General features: G+C 37.3%; 1 protein-coding gene across 1 annotated transcript in view; it reads right to left on the reverse strand.

Moving 5' to 3' along the window:
• The window catches only part of PDSS2 (decaprenyl diphosphate synthase subunit 2), a 277,537-nt gene that overhangs the window by 77,416 nt on the left and 180,558 nt on the right, over positions 1–19,563 (reverse strand). The window contains exon 3 of the mRNA XM_027856905.1: positions 2,393–2,467. Coding sequence (XP_027712706.1) covers positions 2,393–2,467 — 75 coding nt within the window. The remainder of the gene's footprint in view (positions 1–2,392; positions 2,468–19,563) is intronic.

Consider the following 19,563-nt stretch of genomic DNA (forward strand, 5'->3'; position numbering starts at 1 on the left):
GATACTGTTCTACCGAAAGCTATTTTTGTACTGCTCAAGCTTCTTCATTATTGCATCATGTTACCAAAGAAGAACAAAACACCATGGTAGCCACTTAACCCCTAGAGAGACAGAAAGGTCTGCAGCTGATTTTAAATCACAAAGCAATTCTTTTGTGTACTGAATTGGCCCAAGGCTAAGGAGGTGGTGCAACCGCTGGCTTCCCTCATGACCTCCATCTGTGGGCTGCTTTACAATCATGCCAGAACAGGAAAACCTTGAAGCCACTCTGATGTGGGGGGCACTGTTCCTCCCTCTCTGCTTCTCAGAGGATCGTCCTGCCAAGTCGAAAGAAACCAGATTCTGAAGAGCTGTTGCAATGGCAAACATACTCAGAGAAAGCCAGAGCTTTCTTGGTAGGGAAGGAAATGTGGTTAACCTTAATTGGACCTGGGGTGCAAATGGAGGTACCAAGAAGCACTCCCACTGCTGCAATTGAACTATGAGCTTTCTTTCCTCTCTTCCCCTACATTCCGCCCAAATGGTTTGGCTTTGTTCAGAAATTCAGTTGGCCTGAAAAGAGGTTTTTCTTTGGTTCTGAAGAAGACTGTAGAAAGGGTATATTATGGTAAATGTGATGCTATGGCTTTTTAAAATGGGAATTTAGTGCTAATAAAAGTTGTCAGACCAGTGTTTTCTAAGCTGTGCCTCATTTATCATCAATGATACTGAAAAGTTCTACAACTTCTCTTCCCCTTCACCAGTCCTTTCTTTCCAACCTCTGATAGAGGGAAAGAATCTGCATTAGTTATAGTGGTTGAACAATTCTTCTCTTTAAATCAAGAAATAACCTTAAGGTTAACAATAACATTTTTTTGGGAGGGGGCGGTAACTGGGGGTAAGTGACTTGCCCAAGGTGACCCAAATAGTACATGTCAGAGGCCAAATTTGAACTCAGGTCTTCCTGACTCCAGGGCCAGTGCTCTATCCACTGCACCACCTCGCTGCTCCAACAGTAACATTTTAATTCGAAAACTTCCTGAGACTTCACTCCACATCCTAGGCTGGCACATATGTATTATTGTAAAGATTACTACCTACGACGGATAACTCTAAAGGTTGAAGTTCTCAGTCCACAAAACAGGCATTCAGAATCACCTGAGCTGTCAATAAAGGCCTCATAAAGTTATCTATGAAGTGACTACTAGAAAAGAACTAGACTAAGAATACCCACCTAATTCACGGACGGCTAAGTAACAAACAATGATATAAGTTTTACAAGTCACAGTCAAGGGGTTCTATTCCAGACCATTTCCTCCTAAAACACTTTAGCCGTAATACCCTTGAAGTACATTTTCCTCCCTCCCAACTGCCTGTCTCCAACTGCCCCCATCCCCAGCAGAGACCGCTTGGTGCTTGGGTGATGGCTATCCTAACAAATGAACCTGGGCTGAATGTTAGCAGGAGACCAAAACAACACAATTCTGTGGCCCTACAGTAAGTGTCCAGCCTCTCCAAAGTGTACCAGGGTTATACCTTTAATATTTATGTTTCTTAATGGCTTGCTCATCTCATGAAATTTCACTTCCATTACAATTCTCTCTCTCTCTCTCTCTCTCTCTCTCTTTCTCTCAGGGTCAAAGAGTTTAACATCTGCACATATGCAGTCTCTTGCCAATTTCTAGTTAGTGATATGGTACTATTAGCTAAGATGCACAAGTTAGAAAAATGAGGCTCTGAGAGGAGTCTCTTATTACATATATAAAATGTTAAATGATGACTGTGGTAAATGAAAAAATTTCTTGATATCTAATGCACTGCTGAAATGAAATTTTTTTTTAGGAAGCATGAGAAAACCTTTGGTGAGAAGTCTTGTTAAATGAGTAAAAAAAAAAATCTTAATTCTATTTCTATAAAGTTAATCAAAATAATTCTACTACGTAACCATCACGACTATTACCATGCAGAAATACATAAGGTAGTAACCGTTTCTTAATAGTAAAAATGCAATTAGAAATGCAAACTTGAGTGTTGAGCCATTTTTCTTGGACCATAGTCAACTCTTTGGTGATATACTCAATACCAATTCCTCTCAGGAAAGCCTAGGCACAGTTGCCTCAGCAAAAGATTCTCTTTAAGCTCCACCTTGTATCAAAGTTACCTGCAGACCAGAAGGGTCTCTCCCAGTTGGCTGGGGTGGTACTGCAGATTGAGCAGACTGTGAGTCCAGCCAGAGAAGAGGTTATATTAATTGGCTAAATCTGGTATGTACCAAGCATATGGCCACTAGTTTTTAGCCAAAACACTTATCTAAAAAAAGTTATGTATGATTTAAACAACAACAAAAAAAGGAAATCATATTTTTCTTGAGCGTTTTAAATCCACTCCTTTCTAGGGGCTTCAAAATTCTTACCTCTGCTGAAGTAGAGTTTTCACAGTATATTCCTTGCACTAAGTCAATAAGAGCACTTGAGACAAGTTCCACGACCTGAAAAACAAAGGGGAAAAAAATGAAAAGAAGCAATTTGAAAAAATCATTTATTCTCATCTTGTCTCAGAACAGAACACAGGGTTCAATGTACTGGTAGGATTATGTGGCTTGACAGAATGAATAGGGTTACCAGCAAAGATCCTGGCAAATAACCCTGCCCATCTGAAAATTAAAATCATGATCCAAAGCCTTCAAACCCACTGTCTTACAATCTTAGTGTGCCATTAATAAACATGAAAATCTAGTCGAGTCATTTGGAACATCTATTTAAATTTCAGCTAATCAATGAAATCTTAAATCAATCTAATTTTTGCATGTTTATTTCTGTCTGGCAGGTAATTTTTTCAATGCCTCATTCAGGACACTGTTACAATTCCAATTTTCATTCTTAATACAGAAAGGGAAGACAGAATTGAAAGCAGAGCTAACCTTTCAAATGTGATCATTTGGCATTCTGCTATTCTTGAAATGTGCTGGGGATGTATTTAGTGCATGGCCCGAGGGTCAGCTGTACCACATACACTGAAAATGTCTGCAACCCAGCAATGTTTAAATCATATTTATCAATCTGTATTGTCTTGAGGATTCAGACTGTCAAAAAAAAAAAAATTCAAGCAAAGCAGAAAAATCTGAACTTGTTCCAGAACATAAAACAAGCAGTCAATGGTCTCCCTGGAACTACTGTACAATTTAGAGTTGTTTGCACAAACTATCTTAATTCAAGAGAACAAAATTATGGAGTTTGTTATAAAGTTCAACACAGCCTTTTCAAATAAAGGTTCCTTAAGGCAAGCCCATCAAGGCTCACAAGTTTTAACTTCTTGAGCGTTTAATTTCCTATATATAATTTTCTATCTGATCCCTCTTCTTCACTTCCTAAAATTTAGCTTTAGTTCTGATTGACTTAAAGGGTTTTGTTGTTATCACTCTTGTAATTGAAGACATTAAACCGAAGGATACAAACCCAAAGAAAAAATACGTGAGTCTCAGAACTCATACCTGATAAATATTTTTGGCTAAATCATTTGCCTCAAAATCTCAAGACACAAGCATTTATCTCTATATATTATATTTACTGACATACTGCATAACATACTGGCACAGATGACTGTACAAATTCTGCTGATTAAGGCACATTTTTTTTTCTAGTAACACAGATAGGTTAATTTGTAAGACTTATAAAAACAGTCTTTTTTGTTTTTTTTAAATCATGTTGTCCTTTAGGTAACCAAATACTTAAGAAATATTGTAGCAATATGAGCTGCATAGGAACTGAAAGGACAATGATCCTACAGTATTACCAGATGTGTTGAGTTATTTAAGTGGGGAACAGAGAAAATGAAGGGATTTTTTTCCCCCTAAAGGTATCAGATAAGCTTCATTCTCAAATCCAGAAGGATTGAGTATCACCAATAGGTCTATGAAGGACTGTAACTAAATGCGAAGCCTCAGATTATATTACCATTAATACAAGCACCACCCCAAGATTCTCCTGATGGCTAGGACACATAATACAGATCAATCACTCACTAAAAAATGTTATGGTTTGTGAAATAGCCCGAGTTCTGAGACTAACACTGGTAATATGAAGAGGAATTTATAAAGACAGAGTACTACTCTAAATGTCAAAATGATACTATGAACATTTCACAATAGGATCGCTGGACCTTTCCCCTACTTTCTTGAAACTCTAGACAAAGTAGAAGCAACAAAACATTCTTGGGTGTTTCCCCCCACCTTTTATTCAATTAGCAAGGACAGGCTGTCTCTGACTTATACACCTGACTTACAAATAACCCAAAACTGCTGCCATGGAACACTTTCCATCTTCTCCCGCCCCAAACTCTGCAGATCCTGCCACCACTGTACACAATGGGTAGGTTCCAAAAAGGTGGAAGGTAAGAAATAGAAGAAAAAAATTAAAGAAATTAATTCCTGAGGACAGAACTGCCTGCCCTGCCCAATGCTGGCCCCTCTGCTCAAAAATATGTTTCTCCAAGTAGCCTGATTATTTTTGCTTTACTTTGATATGCTATTTAAAATTCTGCCACTTAGTACATTATTTGGACTAACAAGTACCCTCTTTAAAATTTTTCAAGGGGCTATCATTCATATGCTTTTGTAAATTATTTAAATCAGATTGCTATGTAGTATACATGGTGGGAATAAGAGTTTTGATTGGGGTGAAGGAATGGAGATAAGCCAGGAAAAGTAAATTTTAATTTTGAAGCATGGAAAGACTTGGAAGGGAGAACCAGGACAAGGCACTAGGAGTGCAAGGGGTAGAAGAAAGATGTGGAAATAAAAATGGAGAACCTGCCAAAGACATTTCACCTATTATGAAATTTTGCCTAGGGCCAGTCCTATACAAGGAAGAGGGAGGTAAATTATATGCCTCCTCTCCCTTCCCATATTACGAGGGCCCCGGTTTTCCAGTATATGCAGCGCAGGCTAATACTGTATTTCACCTTCAATTTGCATTAAAAAAAAGCTTTTGTGGGCTAGCCTGGTAATTTCACAACCACTTAAAATATAATTCCTATGAGAAAATGAGTGCCAAATTCCAAGTAATTAGCTCACAAATAAACTTTAGAATATTTGTAAGTTAGGGATGGTCTATAGTCACTTTCCTAAACTTTTAAATAAGTTGTTTTAAATGTATACTGCCATAAGATAACACAAGTTTTGATCCTTATCCTAAAAAACTTAAATCTCTCCATCTCTCCCTAGCCCATTATTTCCTTCCCCTACCCCTTTTCCTGTCTTCCATTACTATACTATCCACTCATTTTTCCTTTTGTAATCTGGGTCCCCACTTCTTTTTATTGAAACAGCTCTTTCTCAGGTTACTGATGATCTGTCAAAACCAGTGGTGTGTTTTCCATCCACATCTTTCTGCAGCATTTGATGTTAGCGTTCACTCCTTTCCGATTATCTTCCTTACCTAGTGTAACCCCATGACACTGTTCTCTATCTCCTAGATTTTTTCTGACTCTTCTCAATGACCCATAGGATTGACAGCTATGAATCTGGAACTAGAAGATGCCTTAGAATCCAGATGAGTCACAGTCTCCATGAGGCCCATTAACACGTCTGAGTATGGCCTGAACTAGATTAAAATATAATTGGGAATTATTTAACAAAATTAATAAAAACATAAGATAATGTTAATATGTAGTTTTCTAAATCAATACGTAGACCCCAGGAATCCTTATGTGTAGTTTAGTGGCCTTTATTTCTGTTGATACGACTGATCTAAATCAACCCCCTCATTTCACAGATGAGGAAACTAAGGCCAGAAAGTCCTTTTTTGTCATTAATTTCTCCAAGTATATGTTGTTTCCTCCCCCTTCCCTTCTTCCTCCCGCCGAACCCCAGCCCCACAAGGCTTTTTCCTCAACCCTCTTTGTCTTTACTAGACCAGGAAGAGAACATTAGGGAATAGAAATGACTCCTTCACAAGGCGAAAGAGGATGAGGAAGTCCACTATGAAGCAAAAGAGTCCCATGGCTTCAGATAAGGCAAAGTACAAGCTGGTGGAGAAGGATTCCTGGCATAATCAATCATATGGCTTCCAAACACAGTCCTGATCCCAGCCCCAGAGCCAGCCACTCCCACCCACAGTGGTAGCCCTAGCCCCGATGAAACTGGCTGCTGTGTCAACATCCCTTTAGATGGTCCTGGCTTGGAAGCCACATCTGTTGATGAGTGAGGTCAGGGGACCTGAAGCTGCCGGGGCTCTTTTCTGTTTGAACCTCTGGTCGCTTCAGAACCACTACAGACAACAGCGGACTGGGCAGCCAAGAGCTGCTGCTCACAAGGGCAGGGCTAGAGATGAACTCAGCAGAGGCATACATTTTCATTAAGATTACGGGGAAAGAGCAGAAAAAACATTCTAGTTCTAAACTTCAAACTGTCTACTAAATTTCAAATCTCCATCTGGGTGTCCTGCCAACACCTCAGAAAAAGAAAGAAAGAAAGAAAGAAAAACATCTGAAATGGAATTTGTCATTTTTCCTCCAAAATCTGCCCCTCTCTTCCTCATTTTCTCAATTCTGTTGAAGGTATTAATTAGCATTCTTGCAGTCATTCAGGCTCAGAGCCTTAAAGTTGTCAGTTGCTAAGTTTTATTAATGTTACCTCTGTATCTATTATGTTCATGCCTTCTTCTCTGCTCATATTGCCACAACCTAGGTCAGGCCTTCCCACCTTTTGCCTGGACTATGGTAGTTGTCTCTACTTCTAAAATTTTCATCGATACTTTTTGATTTTTATACCGTAGTCACCGACCGATAAGATCACAATATTCTTTAAGGCGCTCCTTCATACATAGGAAAAAGGGTTAAGCAAAATCAGCCAACATCTTGATTGTATTTGACAGCAGCAGCAACTGTACACAATCAATAAGCATTTATTAGGTGACTACTGTGTACCAGGCACTGTACTAGGCACTACAGATACAAAAACAAAGAAATAAAAATCAAACAATTCTTTCTATCAAGGAGCTTACATGTACCTCTAAGTGCCCCCACTTCCCTACTGAGGAAAGAACTATGTTCCATCATATGCTCTTCAGGACCAAAAGCAGCCAATGCAGTTATCTGATATAATACATTATTATAAGGAATAATTTTATTTACATTATTATGATCATGTGTATTGTACTGAGGCAGCTAGGTGACGCAGAAGATGATAGAGTATGGAATTTGGAGTCAGGAAGAACTGAGTTCAAATTCTGCCTCATCCACTTCCTGAGCTGGGTGATCTTGGGCAAGTCACTTGACCTCTTTCAGCCTCGGCTTCATCATCTATAAAATGGGGACAATAATAGCACCTACCTTACAAGGTTGTTGTGAAGATCAATTTGCTGTGCAAACCTTAAAACACTATTACTACAACTACTATTATTAATATTATTCTGTTTACCAGCATCAGTTCATACAAATCTTCCCATAATTATCCACATTCCTCATATTTGCTATTTCTTAGGGCACATAATATTCCATTACATTCACCATAATTTTTTTAGTCATTGTCCATCCGTTGACAGTCACCTACTTTATTTCTAATTTCTACAAATAGTATTGCTATGACTATTTTGGCATACATGGGACCTTTCTTTCTATAGTAGATCTTCATGGAATATTTCGTCAGAAAGACCTGAAAATAAAAATTGGGGGAAAAAAAAAGAAAAAAAAGTTGAGATCCCTACCTGGGTCAAAGAGTATGAAAAATCTAGAGATTTTCCTTAAACAATTCAAAATTGTTTTCCAGACCATCTACATCAATTCACAACTCTACCAACAGTATAATTAGTATATTGGATTTCTCACAGTCCCTCCAACACTACTATCATCTTTTATCACAGGATCGTCAATTTAGAGCTAGACAGGCCTTAGAGTTCATTTAATCCAACTGCCCTCATTTTGAAGCCCAAAGAGGGAAAGTGATTGCTTAGAGTCATACAGGTAAAAGTAGCAGAATCAGGATTAGAACGTAGATCTTCCAACTCTGGAGTCCAGTATTCCCTTCATTATCTTTTACTTCTTCCAACAAAATACCATGTGAAGTCTGAGGCAGAAGTAAAGATGTAATTGTGGAAAGCACATAATCAGTAAGTAACTGAGTAGAGATTCAAATTTAGCTCCTTCATGAGGCTGGGTCACTGCACATACTATCTCTCCAACTGCCACAGAGGGTGATACTAGGCAATTCATTTTCCTAAAGATTAGGAGGTCTCTTGAGGTTGTTAGACCTTGAGAAGTCTATTCAACAGTCTCATCATTCTGGACGACAGCCATCACAATATAGAAGAACTAATCATAATGACACTCTCTGACATACCTTAGATTATTTGAGACCCACAATAACCCTCTGAGTTAAGGACTAGAGGTGTTATCTATATTTAAGAGATAAAGAAATAGATTAAGAAAGGTTAAGTGACTTGCCCACAATCACACAGCTAGTAAGTGTCTGAGGCTGGATTTGAATCAAGGTCCTCTTGACTCCAGGGCTGGTGCTCCATCCACTGTGCCACCAAGCTGCCCCCCAGAAGCAGGATTTGAAGCGAGGTCTTAAGCAGTACTGGATGAATCAATCAATGAGTCTATGCCCTTACCTGAGATCTCAAAGCTATTTTCCACTCTGGAGAAAATGTCATTTATCCGTTCCTCCAAAGTGACACCGAATCATTTAATGGTCAGCAAACATCCACCAAAAAGCTGCGTATGATTAGATCAAATTACTGCCTTCCCTGTGTAAGTCTTAAATGAGGAAGATAATGGTAATGATGATACCTTGAAGAAAACTGATTTTCTGTCATCAGCTTGGCATATTAAAAAAAAACTGAGGCCAAGAGACCTTAGCAATCTTCGCTCTTGGGAATGAGAAAAATGTGATGTATCGTTTTTTTATCTTATGAGGCATTTATCTTTATTTTTCCATTTCCAGTGACTATGAGAATAGCAACATTTACTAACAATGCATACAAATGTACAAGTGTTCTGTATTTCATATTTTCAAAAGTGTTTTCTGCAGTAATCAGCAATGGTATCCATTGTTCACTTTATAGTCCCACATCAAAGGAAGACATTATTTAAAAAGAAACAAAAAAGCGTGCCGAAAGTGACAAGAATATCAGATCTCTTTGTTAGGTAGGCTGTTTGCTCTCCCTAATGCCAACCACCATTGAAAGGGACTTTCTGGTCATATTACTTCTAGTCAGAAGCTCAATATTCCAAAGCTAGTATTTATTTGTTTCACCATTCCTGTCCCCTGCCCCCAAACATCCCTTTGTTTTCTCTATGTCAAAAATAAAAAATTAAGCAAACTAATACACTACTTTTAACAGTTCAAAAAAATTCTTGCACTTCCCCTGCCACTTAATACAACTATAGATCTGTTACTGCAAACCCTTGAAAAGGAGCACTCTATCAGCTAATGACGTTTAAATATGTAATTAGAAACCAGGGAAGAATCTGAGATTGCTTTAGCCTGTCTCTTCTGGCAGGTGATAAATCATAACTGTATATTTTAAAGGTTATTTCTTAGATATTCATGGATGTCCTATTTTCAGACATGGATGTCCCCCAAATCTCTCTCCTCAGCCCTTTCCCTTCTCTCTACACCTTTTGCTTTGAGGTTCTTATCAGCTACCACGGGTTCAATTATCCATGCAGATGACTCCTAAATCTATGTAGACAGCCATAATTTCTCCCCTGAGCTCGTCTTGCACCATCTGCCTACTCAAAACCTTTGCCTGGATATCCGACAGGCTTCTCAAGTTCAATATGTCCCAGATCAAACTATTTTCTCCTGTAAACCATACTTATTTACTTCCTCTTTCTTCCCTATTTCTGCTAGAGTACCAATATCTAACTGGTTACTCAGTAATGCAACCTCTCAGTCATCTCTGAAGTTTCTCTCTCACTCAAACTCCTATTTCATCTAACCTCCACAACATCTCTTGCATATACATTCTTTTCATTTTACAAGGCCACTGCCTTAGTTCAGGGTCTTCTCACTCCTCTGAACTGAGATAGCTATCTCTTTCATTTACAAGGCCACTGCCTTAGTTCAGGGTCTTCTCACTCCTCTGAACTGAGATAGCTTCCTACCTGATCACCACTATTTTCATCCTCACTGCTGCCATAATCATCTTCCTAAAGTACAGCTCTGATGATGCTACTCCTTTGCTGGAGAAACTCCAGTGGTTCCGTCTTGCTTCTAGGACAACATCTTTCACAAGATCACAGATGTGGAGCTGCAACCAGTCTACTTCATCTTATAGGTGATATCGAGGCACAGAGATGGGGCAAAGACACATAGGTAGGAAGTGGCAGACATGGGGTTTGAACCTTAGTTCCCTTGATTCCAAACCCAGTCAACTTTTCATTGTATTATTACACTGCTACGACTTTTCATTGTATTACAATGCTACAACCTACTTGGTTTGGCACTTAAATCCTTTGCAATCTGACTCTGACCTACTTTTGGGGTGGTGGTGATTTTTTAATATCTTTTGTTTTTATATTGCCTAAATTTTCCCCTGTATCTTTCTTTCTCTTTTCCAGAGTGACACCCCCATATAACCAGGAATTTTTTTTAAAGGAAAAAGAAGAAAAAAATGAGTCACTACAACATAGACAATGTTCTACACCTGAGCATTCCCCACCTCTTCAAAGAAGTTGGGGGCAAATTATCTTTTTATCTCTCTTCTTTGAGGTCATGCTTGTTCTTTGTAATTTTGCAAGATTCATTTTGATTGCTTTGTGGTGGTTCTTTCCATTTACTTAGTTGTAGTCATTTTGCATGTATTTTTTGGATCTGTTTACTTCACCCTGTTTAAGTTTATGTCATGTTTTTTTTTATGCTTTTCCATTTTCATTTTATCTGCTGTTTCTTACAGAATAGTAATATTCCATTACATTCATGTACCACAATTTGTTTAGCCTTTCCTCAATTGATGGGTATTTATTTTGTTTCCAATTCTTTGATATACAAAAAGTACTGTTATAAATATTTTGGTGTATATAGGGCCTTTCTTTTTGTCAAATACCTCTCTAGGGTACAGGCGTAGTAGTGGAATCTCTTGGTCAAAGGGTATGGGTTTTTTAGTCACTTTATTTATATAATTCTAAATTGCTTTCCAAAATAGTTGTACTAAATTCACAGTTCAACCAACAATGAATTAGTGTGCCTATCTTTGTATAATCCTTCCAACATTAACTATTTTCATTTTTTGTCATCTTTAGCAATTTGCTAGGTGGGAGGTGAAACCTTAGGTTTCTTTTGATGTGCATTTATCTTCTTATTAGTGATATGAAGAACTATGTTAATAGCTTGTGATTATTCTTTTGAGAACTGTTTTTTCATCTCCTTTGACCACTTACCAATTAAGAGAATGGTTTTTGGTCTTATATATTTCTGTTAGTTGCCTGTATATCTTGGATACCTATATTTATTAGAGAAATCTGATACAAAGGCCTCCCCCCCCACATTTCCCTCCTTATCTGAGAAGCTAGATGCACTATTTGTTTATGATTTTCAATTTCATGTAATCAAAATAATCTATTTTGTCTTTTGTAATTACTCTTTTCCTTTGTTGGTTAAGAGTATATATCCTACCCTCTACCATGAAAAGTATATGATCTGTTTCTCTTCTAATTTGTTTTTATGGTATGATCTTTAATACGAAGGATATGTAACCAATTTGTGACATATGGTATAAGGTATTCAGCTAAGCCTACTACCTGGCAAATCTAGTCTACCTTTCTAATCTCATTTTACGTTATTCCTGTCTATATATGCCTCTATGCAGTTGCTACACACTTGAGATTACTTCTCCATTTTTTATACCTGTATATAACTTAACTCACATGTCTAGAAAGTATACATCTTCATCATCACCTCTTAGAATACCTAGCTTACTTCAAGGCTCAGCTGGGGAATCATTTACTATGAAAAGGTTTTCTTAAAAAACAAACACATTTTAATGATACCTTTGTTTTTACATTGCCTACCTTTCTCAATGTAACTGTCCACAAAACTAACCAGGACATTGGAAACATCTGTCATTATATTCAGTGCCCACAGTCTCAGACACCCTCTGACAGCCCATCAAAGTGGCCTGGGTGAATCAATTAATCACTTAATAAATGTTTACTAAAAGACTACTGTATGTCAGGCATTGTGCTAAGTGCTGGGGATATTAAAAAAAAAAAAAAGAGGCAAAAGATAGTCCCTGCCCTCAAGGAACTCACGATCTAAGTGGGGAGACAACATACAAACAAATATATACAAATGAGCTATACACAGGATAAATAGGAAATAATTAACAGAGGGAAGGTGCCAGAATTACAGGAGTTGGGAAACATTTCCTATAAAAGATGGAATTTTGTTTGGGACCTAAAGGAAACCAGGGAAGCCAGTAGGCAGAGTTGAGCAGGAAGAGCATTCCAGACATGGAGGACAGCAGAAGAAAACGCCCAAAGCGAAGATAACATAGTCACCAAGATAACATGGGCTGTTCCATCATTCACAATGGGAAGGATTTTGTACAGATGAATCCTTTGATATATGCTGCTTTCTTTATTAGAATGCTCACTGCTTTGAAATCAGGGACTAACTATATTGATTTTCTACTTCACTTAGCTCAGTGCTTTGCATATATTAAGTGCTTAATAAATGCTTTTCTTTTCATTCATTCACTTTTTTATTTTTAATCCTCCAACTCTGCAAAGGTGAGGGATGGTGATAGAGGGGGAGTATTTTCTCATATCTCTTCTTAGAGACCAGGTGATCATTATAATTACACAGAATTCAGGTTTTTTGTTTCATTTTTGTTGTTTTTACTTAAATTGTTGTAGACATCATGTATAATGTTTTTCCTAGTTTTGTTTACTCCATGAATCAGTTCACATAAGTCTTTTCATGTTTCTCTGCATTCATCATTTAAAAAAATAAAAGAGTAATATTCCACTAAATTCATATACTACAACTTTTTGAGCTATTCTCTGATCAATGGACAGAGTTTGTTTCTACTTCTTTGCTACTACAAAGAACAGTAGCATCAATAAATATATATGTATGACCTTTCTTTTTACATTTCAAAATGTATGTGTCTAATCATGGGGAAATCTCTGAATCAAAGGGTAAGGACATTTTTGTCATTTTCTTACCATAATTCCAAACTGCTTTCAAGAATGGTTGAATCAATTGACAATTCCATTCATTTTGTAGCTCTATAACCCTTCCATCATTGACCATTCTCATCTTTTGCCATCTTTGATGATTTTCTAGATATAAGTAAAGACCCAGAGTTGTTGTGATATTCATTTCCCTTATTATTGATGATTTAGAATATTCTTCCACACGATTGTCAATATTCTTTTGGGAACTGTTTGCCTAAGCCTTTGACATCTAGTTATTTGGAAATGATAGGAAGCTTTTCTTGATTCTCCAACTTCTTAGTTCTCTCTCTCTTCTATCTTGCACTCAACTGCGTGCATATTGTATTCCCCCAGTAGAACATAATTTCCTCAAAGGTAGAGTCTTTTTTTTTTTCTTTCCATTTTTTCCTTGCAGCCCTAGTGCCTTGCACATAGTAGGCACTTGATAAATGTTTGGTAAATTGAATTTTCTCATAAACAATATGGTGTAATTATAATGCCTGGCTAAATAATAATGTAGTTATAGGAAACTCACCAACAGAAGAAGAAAAGCAGAGAATGTGGGAAGGGACCAAACAAAACAAAAACCATACTCTAGCTTATTTACATATATTTAAGCACAGACAGACATCAAGCTTGGCTATGTCCACAAACTGATCTGTGGAATAAATCAGTCAAAGTTGGCCAAGTTTAAATCGACACAGTCACTATCTATAAATGGTGTTAAGTGTTCTATGTAGACAGTTTGTGCCTTTGTCAATAAATGGAATTCAGGAGTATTGTCATTTAGCAACTGAGAGATGGAATCGACTTCACAGAGCTGCAGATGTTTGTTAAACTAGCAAATCATCAGCTCACTTCAATGTATCATAACTTAAAGTCATCAGATTCCCAAGGTAAAATAAAATATGGTGGAATTTTAAAATACAAATGTTAAATATGAACTGAAATGTCTTCAAAGTTTTGGCTAACTTATAAATAACACTGATATCAAAGTAGAATAATTTTAATTCACAGGAAGGTCACAACATAATTTGTTTTGTTCAACATGTCAAAACCCTGGGAAACCTTCAAGATTTATAAACTTCTTTCAAACTGCCCTCTAAACATTATTTTTAAGATCACTCTTACTACAATGTAAGAAAACAAAAGTATTTAGAAGGCAAGTGAACAACATACCCTCTTTCCTAAGCAGCTGTATGCAGACCATGACTGTGTACACACATCTGTAAAACTAATAGCATTAATTACATACAAATTTATTGTGCTTCTTCTCTTTCCAATGGAGAAAAAAATAGCAGAGCTATGAAGCAGAAACAGAGGGAAAATACCCTCAGGGAAGATTTAGTCTTAAAGCATATCTTGGGATAAGCAAGAGCCAGGCTTATCCTTTCAATGAGCCTTTCCAGGCTCATAGAGTCAGGGCTAGAAATTAAGTCATCTAGTCCAATGCTTTCATCTTATGGGTACGGAAACTGAGGGGTTGAGTGACTTTTTTAAAGTCACAGAGGCATGTAGCAAAGCTCAATCTGAAATTCAGGTTCTATAACTCCAAATTCAGTGTTCTTTACATAGCAGAATGGGGAAAAATAAAATCACAAAAATTAGCCATAACTATCAATAACATCATCTTAACCTCTCTCTCTCTCTCATTTTTTTTTTTTTTTGGCTAGGCAATGGGGTTAAGTGACTTGCCCAGGGTCACACAGCTAGTAAGTGTTATGAGTCCGGGGCCAAATTTGAACTCAGGTCCTCCTGAATCCAGGGCCGGTGCTCTATCCATTGTACCGTCTAGCTGCCCCCAAATATTTCTTTTTAAATGAATAATTTTGTGATAGATAAATCATCTCAGCTAATTTAACTTTTTAGGGTTCACATGATCCAGGACAAGGTATTTATCTGCCATACGGATTTAAGAGAGAGGGAGAGAAGGTATATAGGAAATATTTTAGGAAATGTCCTCATTGAGTCGCTCCTCTTATAAAACTACTCTACTGGCAACCTCAAGGTAGCAGCAGCCCCTGAAGAAAATCACTAGCAACAGTACTGGCCAAAACCAGAGAGAAACCAACTTACTCACCACCTGGGACCAGAAAACCCAGATGAGCTCTAAACCATATGCCACTATTAATATAAATTAATTGCTTCAATAGAGCACTGTCATTGGTCTATAAAAGACCTGCATTTTTTAGACCTCTGCCCAACACTCAAGGACTAACAAAAATGAAGATTTTACTTAAAAGTCCTTTGCAGCAAACTTGTTGTTGACTGATAGGAGCTCTGGAGGGATTTACAAACTTTTGGGCTTCTGGAGAAAGCCTTTCCCAATGCTGCCAAGTCTAAGGCCTTGCTTATTTGTGGGAGGGACGACAATCTGTTTCACTGGGCTGGAAATTCCTTTTGGCGAAAGGTAGAAGGGAAGAGAGAAATGGCAAGACTATTAGTACAGGTGCAGTAAAAAACAGGCAAATTGATATCTTTAATTTTTAATTCAGAACAGCTGATACATTGGTTTATAAAGTATAGCTACAAAGAAAGAGCACCTTTTTCAATAAAAGTTGAAGAAATTCATAGAACTCAAGTGATATCGCTAACTATGAAGCAAACAACTTCAGGTTTAGAAATCAGTACATATGGAATGCCTATGTAATAATAAAATTGTTGTGTGAAACCTCTCATTACTTTATCATCACACTTCATGCAAACTAGCAAAATGTGGATATGGATAAACTGTAATTACTCCAATTGCTCTACGTACACTAAAGCACCTAATAGTAAACTGTGACTATCACTTTTTTAAAAATTAAGTATGATTACCACATTTTATGTTTCAGAAATGAATTTTGTTGTTGAGTCTGAGGTGCTGGTGTAACATTCAGGTGGAAATGTCATATAAGCACATGGCCACACAAGTCCAGAACTCAGGTCTAGAGTTCTCTATATCTAACACAGTACTGAGCACATAGTAGGCCCTTAACAAAATACTTGTTGATTGATTAATATACATTTGGAAGTCATCTTAATAGCTTTCTTTCAAAGTCATTTCCTCTGCTCTCTTCTTGACTTCGAAACTTTGGCATTATCTTTGGCTCTTCGTATGAAACCACCTCTCTTAACAAACTGGTTACACAAAGTCCTGTCAATTCCACATATACCACAACTCCCTCTTTTCTATCCCTACTGCAGCCACCCTAGCACTGGTCCTTATTACTACTTGTCTAGATGATTGCAATAGACTCCTAATAGGCATTTGCATCTCCATCATCTTTCCCTTTTCAATCTATCCTTCAAACTCCTATTAGATTACTATTCCATATGCATAAAACTAGGTAATGTCTTTCACTCCTCTGCTCAAAAATTTTCAGCAACTCCCTATGGGCCTACCATGTAAACTTCAAAATCTTCTACCTGAGTCTCCACAGGTAGATGGTACACTGGATAGATTGATGGACTTGGAGTTCAAATCCTGCTTCAGACACTTATGGTATGATCCTGGGACAATCATTTAACCTCTCAGCTCCAGTTTCCTCACCCATAAAATGCCTTGAGATAGTTGTCTTTTTTTTTTGCTTGTATTTGTACATCTAGGACTCATCATAGTGCCTGGCACACAGTAAACTCTTTATATATTCTCTCTCTCTCTCTCTCTCTCTCTCTCTCTCTCTCTCTCTCTCTCTCTATGTTTACATCTACTTATCTCTCTCTCTCTCTCTCCCCTTACCTATCTACCTATACATAATAGTACTCACCTTATAAGATTGTTGTGAGGATCAAATAAAATATTTTTAAAATGCTTTGCAAACCTTAAAGCGCTATCTAAATGTTAGCCATTACTATTATTATTGTTGTGGTGGTTGTTTTATACCACTCTTCACTATGTACTATACCACATGACTCCCATAGGAATTGGGTTTTCCTGCCTTATCCGTCTTTGGTAATGCACAAAATTCATTTAACAAGCATTAACAAATATTGATTAGCAACAAGGCACTGGGGATACAAAGACATAGATGACTTTTCTATCATGGAGCTCACAATCAAATTGGGGGTGGGGGATTATGATACAAATAACTATGATACAAAGCAGAGAGATAAACACAAAGGATTCGTGTAGGGAGGCAAAGAAGTAGGAGGTATTTGAAGAGGGAGAGATCAAGGTGGTGGGTCAGGGAACACTTCACTGAAGATATGGCACCTAAACTGTAGCTTGAAATAAAAACTGCTTTAACAGAACTGTGAGAGGGAGGGAGGAAGTCATTTCTAGGATAGGAAGAAGGCACAGATAATGTCCTATTGAAAGGAAGGGGCAAGATTAGAAATGGGAGGGATAAATAATAATAGAATTTGATTGAAATGTGTAGCATGTGAATAAAAGTTCATATTTACATAGGGCTTAAGTTTTTCAGATTGCTTTCTTCACAATAACCCAGTGAGATAAATAGTGTTGGTATTATCTTCATTTACAGGTAAGGAAATTGAGTTTCACTTAGGTGAAGAGACTATCCCAACATCACACAGCTAGTTATTATCAAAACAGAAATATGAAAGTAGGTGTACCCTGACTCCAAATCCAGCCCTCTTTCCAAGACACTACACTGCGGCTCCTCAGATGGGCGAGCTCTTGCCTTGGGATTACTGTTTCACGAAACAGCAAAATCCAGAGCTCCTATGTCAGAGAAAAAACACTGCATGCATCCAGAAAGAAGCAATTAAAGTACCTGACTACAGTCAGGATCACATAAGCCCTGACAGCTTCTACTATACATAATAAAAGATCTTGGAAAACAATTTTCCAAAAGGCAAAATAGGCTTACAATGAATAACATCCTGCAAAGCTGAGTATAATCCTATTGGGGGCAGGGGGAAGAGGGAGGGAAAGGACCTTTAATGGAATAGGAGTCTTTCAAGCATTTCTGATGAAAACAAGAAGAGTCTAATAGGAACCTGAAATACAAATACAGGAGTCCAGACAAACCTAGAAAGGTAAATTTATTTAAGTAAATGGAAGGAGCTGCATAATGACGTAAGGCTTACATTCTAATTGGGAAAGAAGAGTCAAGTATCTGTTCAGAACCAAATTAAAAAAAAACAACAATTCTTGTGAGGTGTGGGGACTGATTGATTCCTTTCTGAGGGTTTTAAGAGGAAAAAGAGAAGAGAGAGTAAAAGCATGAACATTCTAGTATAGAAAGAAGGAAAAGGGGAGTAGAATTTGCTATTTCTTATAATTGGGTGTGTAAGAATATACAAAAACGGAGGAGGGGGGAAGTGGGAATCAGTGAACCTCACTTTTATCTGAAACAAAGGAGGATTGCTGTCACACAGAGTCTGGTGTGGAAATACACCAAACTCAACAAAGAAACAAGTGGGGATAAGGAGGGGATGTTAAGAGGGAAGACGACACTGGGGAGGGAATAGTTAGTTATAAGCAAAGCAAATCTCCTGATGCTAAAAGGGAAATTAAACGGGGACAAAAGAAAAGAAGGGGGTCCCTTGGATTCCCTCTTTGACAAATAAGAAATGGCTGAACAAACTGTATATGAATATGATGTTATATTATTGCTTCATAAAAATATCACAAAAGAGACAATTTCAGAGATTATGAGTATGAGGTAGTATGAGCTGTTGCAGAGTGAGCAGAACAGGTGAACAATGTATATTAACATTGTGAAGAAAAGCTATGTTGAAAGACTTAAGAACACTGACCAAAACACTGACCAACCATGTCTCCAGAGGACCTATGATGAGGCGTTGCATAACTCTTGACAGAGAGATGATGGGCACGAGGTGCAGAGACATACAATTTTGAACATGACCACTGTACAGGTTGGCTTTATTTGACTGTGATTATTTGTTGAAAGATTTTTTTTTCCTCCTTTCTTTTTCTCAGTTAATTAGGGGAGAGCAAGCAGCAATAATGATGCAAAAAAGGAGTCATTATAACACTTTAAAAAACCCACAGACGAGAAGGAAATTTTGAAGGAAGCACAGACAGGTGGGACAGTTTTGAAAGTAACAAGTAGAATTTATTATGTACTTAAGCAAGTAGTATGAAATGGAGATTCATGATTTCATATAAAATACTCTTTTTGTGTTTGGCTGTGTATATGGGAACACTTTTTTTTTTTCGCTTAGAATAAAATACATGATTAAAAGTATCACCAACATATACTCAATGCAATATAAATGAAATTATAAAAACTTTATAATGAGACAATCAAGAAGATGATGGGATAGCAGCATTCAGGGATGTCACCCTTAAGATAGAAAAATAACAGCAAAGTCATTTGACTTTCTGGCTGATTTGTTTATAGTCTACAAGACTGCACATAGAATAAACAGAATTAAACCATGTGAATGGCAAGAGAAGCAGATTTCATCCAATTTTCTATTATTTTAAAAGAGAAACTTTTCCTTGGCCCA

Source organism: Vombatus ursinus, unplaced genomic scaffold (assembly GCF_900497805.2).
Source record: "Vombatus ursinus unplaced genomic scaffold, bare-nosed wombat genome assembly UNPS02000582.1, whole genome shotgun sequence".
NCBI lineage: Eukaryota > Metazoa > Chordata > Mammalia > Diprotodontia > Vombatidae > Vombatus > Vombatus ursinus.